Source organism: Montipora capricornis, chromosome 11 (assembly GCF_036669925.1).
Source record: "Montipora capricornis isolate CH-2021 chromosome 11, ASM3666992v2, whole genome shotgun sequence".
NCBI classification, from domain to species: Eukaryota; Metazoa; Cnidaria; class Anthozoa; order Scleractinia; family Acroporidae; genus Montipora; species Montipora capricornis.
Window position 1 is genome coordinate 4,170,762 of NC_090893.1, and position 12,525 is coordinate 4,183,286.

A 12,525-nucleotide genomic window follows, 5' to 3' on the forward strand; every position below is an offset into this window, starting at 1 on the left:
GGATCCCGAAAGTTCTAGGTGGCCTTTTTAGGGTAAAAATCCTTTAAAAATGGGCAATTATACTTTTTTTTGGAGATGTTCGAAAATCCTAGGACAGGCAGGCAAGCAAGAACCTTTACAACAAATGTTCCGAAAATTCTAGATCTCAAATCGTCTTCCGAAAAGATATTTTCCGAAAATTGACGTTGGGTGCCCCTGGTTTATCTCATTCTTTTGAAGGCGGAGCATTATTCTTTGAAGCCGTGGAGGAGCCAGTGACAAAGGTTTCCTTAAAATTGCCTCTAGAGGCTTGTGATCAGTTGTACTCTCAACAGGCCTGCCGTAGATGTACTGATGGAATCGTTTGCGCCTGTGGCAAAACACGACTGCCTCAGAAAAGCAGGCCGCTCGACTGATTTACAAAGGGACTGCTGGCAGTCCAAAAGCTGTAAGAGAGCCTTTGTCGCCTTCAGCATCTCACCTTGGTGACTTTTATTCCGAGTCATTTTTCGTTTGATGACCAACTTTGTTCAACATTGTTTGCGCCCAACATTGCAACATCACCTCCCTTCACCCCAGTTTCTACTCTAGTCAGATAATTTTAGCTTCCAATGGCGTAACCTTGAAGAATTAAAGGTGATGGACGCAGTGCTCTCTTACCATTGCATGGAAGTGCTTCCATACAAATCTGAAAATCCGGCTGACCTGAGTAAATTGATATACTTCCTGTGTCACAAAATCTAAAATACGTGTCAACAAGACTGGGTGTAGAGTTTCATTTCTTAGCATAGTTTGTTTGTTCATTACTGCAAATTCTTTGAAAAAAAGATTAGAGCGTTTGTGATTCGTAAGCCGCGAGTTTATCTTTTCAAACACAAACAAGTAGAAAACTGTTGAAAAAGCCATACTAAAGCCATGAAACACCAACAAGAAGACAAGCGGACCAACAGATTTGGCATCTTGTGTTCTGCGTCTGGTTTGCTTTTGTCGGTTGTGTGTTGTGTCGCACTAATTCATGTGGAACTCAGAATACAACACCACCATCTACTGATATCACACTCAGTAACATCTTGTGATCAGCTGGAGACTAAAATCCTACGAAAAGTACAGAAGAATTACAGAGAATGGCAAAATGATAAGGATCAATGGAGGCAGACAAGAGGTTGGTTATTCGAGGATTCTTGATACATGTTAGATTTTGAACGGTATCACTGATGGTTAGTACTGGTTTACAGGTGAAAACAGTTCAATATTTATAATTTTGCACCGTTTATGCCATTCAGATTCACTGGAGATAAATCAAACATAAACTCTGTTTACTGTCAGCCGTAGGCTAGCTTAGAAGAAAGCTCCATTATAATGTATCATGGCTTTAGCCCCCCCCCCCCCCCCGGGGGGTGTTACTCCCATATATGGGATATATAGGTATGTGCCGCGGAATAGGGTATGGTTTTTGAGGTTCTCGATCCTTTAGCCCCGTCCACACGTAACCGGATATTTTTGAATTCGCAACTTTTTCTTTCCGGATACGCCTTCCGTCCACACGTATCCGGCGAATTCGCTGGCGAATCCGGAACTTTCTGAATACGCTCTCAAGAGTGGATATTTCTGAATCCGATATGAATCCGGATATTTTTTTTATTCGGATGACGTAGCAAGATCGAGCCCAGTTCCTTACCGTGAATCAACTCTCAAGATGGCTGCCGAGGGCCTCATGGCGCATGCTCTGTTACCTCTGTTTCCTTGAGGAGTCCTGAGCACTAGAGTGAATCCGGATACGTTTCGGATACGTGTGGACGGGCAAATTCGATTTGAATACGCAACGTGTGGATGGAAATATTTTTGAATCCGGAAAGAAAAAGTTGTGGATTCAAAAATATCCGGATACGTGTGGTCGGGGCCTTAAAGGGGCTAGCTCACGCTATTTTAGGTAATTTTGTTTAATTTTGTTAATTATGAGCTCTAAACGTCAAGTTAGCAGAGCGAGAGTCTTTCATTTGCAAAATCACGGCCACATAACAACTTGAGAATGATTTTCCAGCTTTGTAAATGACATTTTGATATAGACTGATATAAATTTGAAAACGAGATGCTTCTGTGAAGCATACACTGGGTTGCCTGTGGTAGGTGCTACAGAAAATCAGAAGGCACTGAATTGTGTGGTATTGAAATACAGCATTCCAGTCTCTGAAGAACAACAAATAAAGGAGAAGCGAGAAACATTGGCTTCTGGGCTGACATGTTGATAATTTTCAAGTTCCCTCACAACTTCTGTTTACCACAAGTGTGCCCTCTGAGCATCTGACGGCTTTCTAATACTAAAGTTCACTGAAGTTAAGCCCTGCCGGGCGGGGTTAGTGTTTGGATGGGAGACCAAGACAACATTCCCCTCAAAAAACAGAAGCATCGGACCGAAAATACTATTAACTCTAACAAATGCGAACTCAGCAAGGTACAGATCTTGTTAGCTTGCTTTATGCAAAACAAATATTGATGAAAAAGCAAATAACTATTGATACACAGTTTCCAGAAAGAGCAGAACGAAGTTTCCCGGACGGTCGATCGAGAATAAAATATTTACGACATGAAAACAACATTAATTTTGAACCGTGGATATAGAATATAAAAAGTTACGATCAGCGACAAACATTTTGGGAGATTTTTGCTACGTTCAAGTAAATTGCAAAATCGAAAGTGACATGGCCGGAATTCAGCGGGTGCTGTGATTAAGTTACCGCGGCATGTTTACTCGCCAAACAGTGAAGCATCTGTCTCAAATGATGGCAAGATACCGGGTTTTTGTAAGTTTCTTTTTCTGGCAAGTGTTATAAAGTTTGACAATGAAATGAGCGAAGTCAAAACAAAGATCACAATCGCCCAACTCTTGTTTATGCAAAGTCAAAATTTACTCTCCAAGACGCGTACGACGTTATTATCAACAGGTAATTCCATCATTCTGGAAATAGCAGCTACTTTATTATTCATCTGCGTCACAAGTTTTCACTGATTTTGGGGCTCATTTTGTTGAAACTCAAGCACACTTTCAACAGGCCTGTGAACCCTTCCTGCTTACAGAGCAATACTAAAAAACTTCTCCCATATCACATTTCAACCTTAAGCTCGAAAATTCAATACACAACATGATATTATAATTCACAAAGGCAGAAAATACCACAGAATCCTTTTCCAGCGAAAGTTTTATTAAAACAAACAACATATTTGCTCTTAGAGGCGAAAATCTCTTCCTATTTCATTGCGTGCGTGAAGACAAGAAACTCAATTGTGTCAAATTACCATGTACTTCAGGTAAATAATGCTCACTTTGATTTCGTCTCGACGGGCGATAGATTGTTGTCGAAGTCCAGTACTCGTCGCTTTTGAGATTCATGCCTAGTTTATCCAACTGACTTTCCATTATTGAGCTCCGTAAGGGTATATTTTGTTTAAGAATCCACTAAAACGCCATTCGCGTTACATGACTTTCGACGCCATTGCAGGCTAAGTTAATGATTCTACTGTGTCCACCAGAGAAATCTACGCAGTTCCACTACCCTCTCGGTCCTACGAAAATACGCGCAGAAGGCTCTATGCACAAAGACACCACTTACCAGGGGAGTGACAGGCAAGACTTTTACCGACACGGAAAAAAATACTAAAAAAAAAAAAAACGGAAATCTACCTACTTTCCGACTGGGTTTGCAACCCAGTAAAAAGGTGGGCCGGCGTTTTTCAAACTTACCCAAATTCAATCCATTTCAATCCTCTCCAGTTTTCTCCATCCATGTCCCTTCTTGGCTTCCCTGTGTTTTGTTAGAGTTATTCTATAGTTTTGAACAGTTATTTTGATAGTTTATTAATTCTATTACCATTCGATCAGTGCTGAAATTGCTTAAAATTGCGTGACCTAGACACTTTAAATAGGGTATCATTTTTGCCCATGTTGGCATAGTGTTTCCGGCTTTTGACTATTTACGCACTGCTATTTTAGCTGATACAATTGAGGCACCCTATGCTTCTTCTCTCCCCTTCCCCATTAGCCTGCGAACACTGACAGTTTTCCGGCTTTTGTTTCACGTCGGTTCTTTCCGGCGGCGTGAAACAAAAGCCCGGAAAGCTATAGCCGGATGTTCGCACGCCAGTTATATTCTTTTCTTGCTGTCACATCTTCAATATCCAGTAGCACCCAAAATAAATGTAAAATGTCATCTGGTCAAACTGCTGTCCCGGGTTGCTGTCCAGGTTAAGAGAAGTCCAAGGGTTAAATGTTGTTTTGTCATTAAAGTAAAGACTCCAGTTTACAAGTGCTTTCATTCTTGAGTTGCACTATTCAGCAGCGGTCGAATCATCTCACAGGAGAACTCACAGCCACAAACGACCCGAACTACTACGAAAATCACAGAACTGTGGAATGGGCTCAATTTTTTATATCGTAGCCATACCCACTTTTTGTTGCTGCCCCGGCCAAAAAAGAAAAGTGGGTGTGGCGACGATATAGAAATTTGAGCCCATTCCACAGTTCGGCTGATTTTCGTAGTAAATCCTCGGCCTCTGCCGTTTCCATATTAATCTTGAGTTGACTGTATTAAGTGGGGCGTTTATTCCTCCTCCCGAGCGCCATCTTTTTTTTTGGGTCATTGCATGAGCTTTCAGTTACAAGGAACGGTCAAAGCAATCGGTTATATTAACCTTTTATTACACATAACATGAGAATTTTATTCCATAAAGCTCATTTGTACAAATCTATACGCTTTATTTTCACATGTGAAAAAGACCTATACAGCCAATCAGAATGGCGTACAGCTATTTCACATGTGAAAGTATAACCAATCAGCGATAGCGTAAAGGCGTTTCCATGCCAATCACTCGTGCATCTCGTGCAAATCGTGCAAATCGTGCAAATCGTACTTTGTTATTGAATTAAATTAAATTTGCATTTGGTTCTATTGTTAGTGAGTTTTTGTTTCTAATTCGCGTTCAGAAAACTATTTTAATGAAAATTCTCATGTTATGTGTAATAAAGAGTTTACGACATAGAAAGTGCTTTGTACGGGGTTTTATTCACTCGTTGTTTGTGTCAAAAACCCTCACTCGCTCGTTCCTCGCTCGTTCGGGTTTTTGACACAAACAACTCGTGCATAAAACCCCGTACGCCGCACTTTCTATGAAGTAAACTATTTATATGTTTCTGTCACATAACATAACACTTAAGGTGGCTCAAACCGGTTTCCACACATGAAAGAAACGTTCTCATATATATTCAAGGGTTCTCACATTTATTCAAGCATTGACACTACAACATTTTATCACTTAACAGCAATGTTATGGTACCATGTCAAACAAAAAGATTTGGTCATTTTTGTGAAGTAAAACGTTACCGTGGCAACAGGAAAGTCCTGCAAAAACACCCCATATTTTGGCTTTAGCTGCTCATATTTCAAAAACGAACTCGGTGACCCCCATTTTTTATTTCTGAAATGTAATCGACATGCCAGAATGAAACTTTCTGCAAAGTTTAAAAAAATTCTGTGGAGCAGATTCAGAGCCACCTTAAATAATTGAAAATTTAAGATAGCTCTGAATCTACTCCACAGAATTCTTTTAAACTTTGCAGAGAGTTTTATCTTGGCCTGCTGATTACTTTTGTGCGATAAAAAATTGGGGTCACCGAGTTCGTTTTTCAGATATGAGCAACTAAAGCTAAAATATAGGGTGTTTTTGCAAGGCTTTCTTATTACCATGGTAACTTTTTACGTCACAAAAATGACTGCATCTTGTTTTAAGCAAAAATAATGTTTTACATGGTACCATAATATTGCTGTTCCGTGATAAAGTAATGTAGTGTCAATCCTTCTAATAACAAGGTCTCCCTAAAAGTGTTGAAACTGCTTTTGAGCCACCTTAATATAAGACAAAACGCTATTGATCTAAACTTGGAATTAGGTATCCAGTTCAATTAGCGCTGTTGCCTCCTCTCCGATACATTTGCTTTCAAGTTGTGTTTGGCCATTCGATACAACCAAATGTTGGCGATTGTAGTTGAACAAAGATGACATGATTATTGTATTTGTTTCAGTTCCATAACAAAGTAGCAGCAGGGAACAAAACAACTCTGAAAGATTTATCAAGTTTATGATGGCATATTATTTAAGTAGGCTTAGTCTACTATACTACGCTTATCCTAACTTCCAGTAATCTTACAGAAACGAAATAAAGTTGACCCGTTCGAGCTATTTTCGTTTTCGTTTTTCCCTTGAATAGGGTGTCATTTTTCGGGTTTGGGCCTTAAATAGGGTATCAATTTTCGTTTGCTTCATCCTTAACAGGGTTTGAGACCCTTCGCGGCACACACCTATCCGAAATTTGTGGAGATACTCCCCACCCCTCCCCCCCCCCCCCTTTAGCTTTGAACCACGTGTTTTTTAATAAATTTCTTTACACTGCTTGGAAATGCATGTCAAAACGCCCCGTGGAATATTCTCAAAAGCAACCAGTGAGGTGGCGAGTATTCACTGTGGTTGATGACTTGAGCCATATTTGCATTTAAAGATGATAATTCTTGATAACAATTTCATGTCTTCATAAGGTAATCAACACACCTGGTCCAGACAAGTACGAGCTTTATAAATTTGCAACTTTTATCCCATTCAAATTCGCTGGAGATAAATGAAGCATAAATTCTGTTTACTGCCAGCCGTAGCATAGAAGAAAGCTTCATTATCATGTATCGTGGCTTTTAGCTTTGAATCACGTGTTTGTCAATAATTTACACTGCTAGGACATGCATGTCAAAACGCCCTGTGGAATATTCCCAATAGCAACCAGTAAGGTGGCCACAATTCACTGTGGTTGGTGACTTGAGCCATAAATGTATCTGTCGGTGATAATTCTTGATATCAATTTCATGTTGTGCTAAGGTTATCAACACGCCTGGTCTAGACAAACACGAGCTTCACCAGAACAGTCACAACTGAAATCTGTGCAATCCGCCTCTGATATAAAACTGCTGATCAAACAAGAGCTTCAAACACTGCAAAACCAAATTTGTGCCAAAGATGAAACTCACTGCCGATCAGGACAAAAAGGAAATAGTGGGAAACGAGGAAGACCGGGAACCCGGGGCAGACCAGGACCCCCTGGGAGACCCGAACCAGAGGGACTTCCTGGTAAACACGGCCCAGTAGGACCTCAAGGACTGACGGGCACGAAAGGGGATATGGGGATTCCTGGTAATACAGGTCCCGCGGGACCAAAGGGCCCTCCAGGAGAAAAAGGCGCTAAAGGTGAACCGGGCCAGTCAATCGCGGCTCCTTCTCTGCTTCAGCCTCCAACGGAAACCACGATTAATGAAAGTCACACAGCCATCTTGAAATGTTCAGCCAATGGAAATCCATTACCAAAAGTCGAGTGGTCTAAGGTGAATTCATCACTTCCGGCTGGACGTCACGTGATTGAACCCAGTGGCTCTCTGATTTTGAGGGAAGTAAGACCTGGAGATGAAGGAATTTACAGCTGCAGAGCAGAGAACTTGTTAGGAAGCGCTAATGCGTCAGCTAAGCTGACTGTTCAGTGTAAGTTGCCTTTGTCATTTCTCTTTCGCCACATTTCAAGCTCAATTTCATTTCAAATCTTGAGCAATCTCGTACCCAGATTCCTCGGGCTTTTTGGCCAGCGGGTGAGCGCCCAGAGAGACTCTGGGATAATCGACTCCATTTTCCCAGAAAACGTGGGTTCCGGTCTTATTACGTATGCTTGAGTTTAAACGAAAGCAGAAAAGAGAAAACCGTAAACAGTAGAAATGGCGGGTTGAAAGTGTTTGAGAAACAAGAATTTTAGCCTTACACACAAAGAAACTGAAGAAATGATCAGTGGCTTGCTGTAAGAGCAAGTGAAGATGAAACCTGACGTTTTCGGTGAGTGTATTTTTAATGCTTCAGCGTACATTCCATCGTTCAGAAGGCAATGAGAATGACATCGTGCAAGCAACACGATCGACAAATTTTTTGTGGAAACGACACAAATGTCCTCTTCTTCTACAATTTGATGTTTCCGTAATTCTGAATGGCTTCGACAAGACTCTATTCCACGGATTTCTCCTCAAAGAGACTGATGTAATGTTTTCCCACGGTACTTTTGCAACAGCAACAGTAATCACTTTTTAGCAGCGTGGGAAAATTCCCGTGCGGTATAAGACATAATTCAAACCTCGTCGTTTTATTATTTTTGTGATTTATATATTTCTGAGGTAGAAGAAACTAGTTTAGATTTTGAATCTCCCTCCAAATTCTGGGGCTTCCGAATTACTTACCGACTTCCTGTCGGACTGCCATTGTTAAGCAAGCGGCCAATCAAAAATATAGTTCAAGTCGATTATCCCAGAGTCTCTCCGGGCGCTCACCCGCTGGCCAAGAAGCCCGAGGACTCTGGGTACGAGATTGAATCTTGAGTAAAATCGATTCGGTTGTTTGACGTCATTCTCTGCCACGAAGAACTGAAATACTTTCTTTGAATGTCACAAACATTTTAAAGGTCACTATATTATATATAACTTACTTTTCCACCAAGCAGAATCTTAGGTCACTTACCTGATTTGTTTCTTTTCTTATTCGACAGTCGCTCCTAAACGTTTGCCACCATTCACCGAAATATGGGCAGAGGAGGAGCAAAATGTCACCATCTCCTGCAATGCTACTGGTCAGCCGCAGCCAAGTGTCAGTTGGTCCAAGGCATTTGTTAGTTTGCCAGTACGGAAAACAAAGATGGCAGAAGGAAACTTAATAATATATAACGTGGCAAAGAAAGATAGAGGAATATACACTTGTAAGGTGGTGAATATCCTGGGATCAACAACAGCAGTGTTTCAACTCATGGTAACTTCTCGTCTGCGATTTAAAGTGCGTCCCCCAAAAGATGTTTCACCAATGGCTGGTGAGAGTGTCCATCTTCCCTGTGTTGCTGAGAGCGACTTAAAAACAACTGTAACTTGGAAGAAAGATAAACAGCGTTCACTTCCTCTTGATTCAAATGTGTTATTGAATGGAACATTGATTCTTCAAATTGTTAAAAAATCTCACGAGGGAACTTACACCTGCAGAGCAACTAATGCACTGAAAACAATAGAAGCTAAGGTGAAACTAAGCACTTTTCTTGGGGAATCCTGCTCTGTAATACGGAAGTACCGCGGAAGCAGCTTAAGCGGAAACTACGTCATCAATCCAGATGACTGGGCTGTGGATTCATTTACAGTTCATTGCGACATGACAGACAAGAATGGTGTCGGCGTGACAGTTATCAGTCACGACAGTGAAAGCAGAACCTTAGTGAATGGTTACGGTGGTCAAGGTAGCTATTCACGTGACATTCATTACGCAGGAGCAAGTTTCAATCAGCTGGTGAGTCTCATCAGTGTCTCGTCCCATTGTGAACAGTTTATTAAGTACGAGTGTTACAATTCAAGGTTGCTCAACAATAACGATCCATACGGATGGTGGGTGTCACGGGATTCTGTTAAGATGACGTACTGGGGTGGAGCGTCAGTCGGTGGTAAGTGCGCATGCGGGATGACCAACTCATGTGCAAACCCCAGTTACGGTTGCAACTGTGATAAGAACGATGGTGTGTGGCGTGAAGACAGCGGTCTCCTCACAGACAAGACACGCCTTCCAGTCAAACAACTCAGGTTTGGGGATACCGGCGGAGGATACAGCCAAAAAGGTTATCATACACTGGGTAAACTGAAGTGCTATGGCATAGTGTGAACTTGGAAAAGATGACGCCACAGCCCAAGTTCATGAAACAGTTTTTTTTAAGGTGCTAATATGATCAAAAAAATCACATCCCTTTTTCCTTAAGATTTTGAAAGCGTGTTTGCTTGACACCTGACTGATAGCATCTTGAGCTTCGAATTTTATCCAAAGGCTGTTTTCTTTGACTGCAAGTTTAGGATTTCACGGTCCACCATTATTCACGTTCAAGACTGACCGCTTGGACCTGAGAGGGTTGGATCGAGGATAAGATGACGTCAAAGCCTCACTAGCTTAAAATTGCAGCGTGTAAACGCAGCTTAGTATACATGCAAAACACTAGTTTAAAAGTCTCAAAGTTCGAAACTTTCACGTCATCTTATCCTCGATCCAGCTGTCTCAAGACTTTAAAGTTAGTAATGGCGGACCATTAATAAGGAAAATTTCATTCAAAATAAGCAGGCGTCTTTTTGAAATGAAGACTTAAAACGTCGGTCACTTAGTTTTGACTTAACATAGTTTTGAAATATAAAGAAAAAGTAAAATTGATTTTTGGTCACAGTAGCACTTTAAATCTACATGTCTAATTTTACCCTATCTACATTTATCGAACTGCAACAATGAGAAACGTTAAAATGTTTGAGGAAAACTTTTTGTAGGAGATGCGTGACACTTTAAAATGAATAAACAAGTAGAGTGAAATAAAATAAACATCAAAAAGTGTCAGTAGCTTTTTTTTTAATCATTTTCTGACACTGACACTTTTTGATATTTATTTTATATTACTCTGCTTGTTTAAATGTTTGAGGATCCTACGCTGGAGGTCAAATAAAAGACAAGTGGTCTTTTGAGCGAAAGGGATAAAATTTGCTTTCGTCTTGTTTTATATTAGGGACCTTTAGATCGCAAACCACTACGAGTATGAGTTTCCTGTACTGAGCATGCGCATAAGGTTTGGAGGCCGACATTTTTTTTAAGTGCGCGTGCTCAGAACGGAAAACTCGTAATTGTAGTGGTCCTTATCCTCCGATCTAAAGGTCTCTACTTAACAATTAGACCCGTGGCCCTTGAGGGCGAAGGGTCTAATTGTTTTAGTATCACCCAGCTAGGCGGACAGAAAAGGCAATAGCAACGTTAGCAAATGCAAGTTAAAGAAATAGTTGGGTAGCCAATCAAAATGCAGAATTAGCATTCAGTCCACTAGTTGGGTGATACTAATATGTGATACACCGTTACATACTGCTGCAGTCGCAGATTGAGTTATTGATAAATCGGAACCGCAAATAGTTTGAGGGACACTTTCCGTTTTTCGAAAGGAACATCATTTTACCTAGTGAAATTTACTTAGATTCGTTCATGGTCCTAGAAGATCTCAATAGTTTCTATGTCAATATGTACTTTCATGATAAATCGAATCGAATAGACCATATTCGTATTCTCAGTATTGGACTGGAACTAGCTTGCAATGGAGGCTAATGCGGGGAAATCTTTTCGAATGCAAATACTTTTTAATATATTCCCCCGCATTAGCCTCCACTGCAAGCTAGTTCCAGTCCAATACTGGGAATACGAATATGGTCTAATTTGAAGATTGTAAATTATGCACTGATTATCTGATAACGGGCACTTTTAAAGTGTGTCGATCTTACGATGTTCCTAGCAACCATGGGGAACTACCACATGCACAAGTTATGTGTGAGCACATTTCTTAGAGTCCAACAGGATTTTAGTGCATTTTTTCGGTAACAGGCACTGAAGACTGTGACTTTTGTAACTTCTATCAAATGTTTTGGAAAGCAGAAAATAAGCATCATTTTAATTTCCCAGTGTTTTTAATGCAATTAATCCTCTCTTTTGCATTGTGGATCATGTGGATCATTACTTTACTTTTAAATTACTAGAGCCAATTGCCACGCGTGCAGCGAGAGTTTGGCGGGAATTTTGGTTGTCACTCCACAAGGCCGTAGATATTAATTAAAGTAAGACGAAGAATGGTATTTTTTTAATCGTAAACGAGTTCAGTTATCTACTGATTTATCTATAAAATAAGAGGTATGCCCTTCTCTTAGTGCCAAAAACGAAGATTACAACTAATAAAATAAAGGAAACGGAAAATGTTGCATGTTTTTTTTTCAGCTCGAAGCCTCCGCCTTAAAACGAACCTTGACTGCAATTATTAAGTCAGTTGTAAACAACGTGTTTGCTGTCTATAACTGTGAAAATAGACGACCAGGGATAAATCATCAAAGACTGCTTTTGTGTTATTTGCCCGGAAGTTATGTTGCAAACCATTGCAAGAAATTATTATGGCGCCCATAGGAAACACCATGTTTCTGTAATAGATTACGTTTGAGGATATCTCTTAGTGTCCGATTTGATCTTGGAGTATTTCCTCGATCACTAGCAAAACCATAATTCAAACGCTGTCCTCGGTATAATTTGATGAATTACATCGTGGTTGCAATACACGTGCACAGTATATCTATTATGAACCTTGGGGGTTACCATAAAAGGTTCCTCTCGCTCGCTTCAGGGGATGAGAAGTGGAGAAACCCTGGGAACGACGCATGGAACAATGCCTGAGAGACGTAAGCAACGCACCGAGCCTTCTTACGCACAATTGTTAAAAATTCACTGAATTAGCTTGCTATGTTATACGTAGTAGGGGTCCCGTATCGGAAATTAAGTGCTTTTCCCATGTACATGTGCCCGTGAACATGAAAATTTCACAAGTACATGTAATTTGAAGGTCTTACCGGTTTGCATGGTAGCTTGTCAGATTCACATGCATGCTCCGCTCCCTAGT

At 40.6% G+C, this 12,525-nt stretch overlaps 1 protein-coding gene across 1 annotated transcript; it reads left to right on the forward strand.

Moving 5' to 3' along the window:
- The first annotated feature begins 751 nt into the window (after window positions 1–751).
- Window positions 752–11,834, forward strand: LOC138023734 (uncharacterized). The gene is made up of 3 exons (XM_068870793.1): window positions 752–1,141; window positions 6,894–7,547; window positions 8,590–11,834. The coding sequence occupies exons 1-3, from the start codon at window positions 895–897 to the stop codon at window positions 9,732–9,734; spliced, it is 2,046 nt and encodes a 681-aa protein (XP_068726894.1). The 5' UTR covers window positions 752–894; the 3' UTR covers window positions 9,735–11,834.
- The last annotated feature ends 691 nt before the right edge of the window (window positions 11,835–12,525 follow it).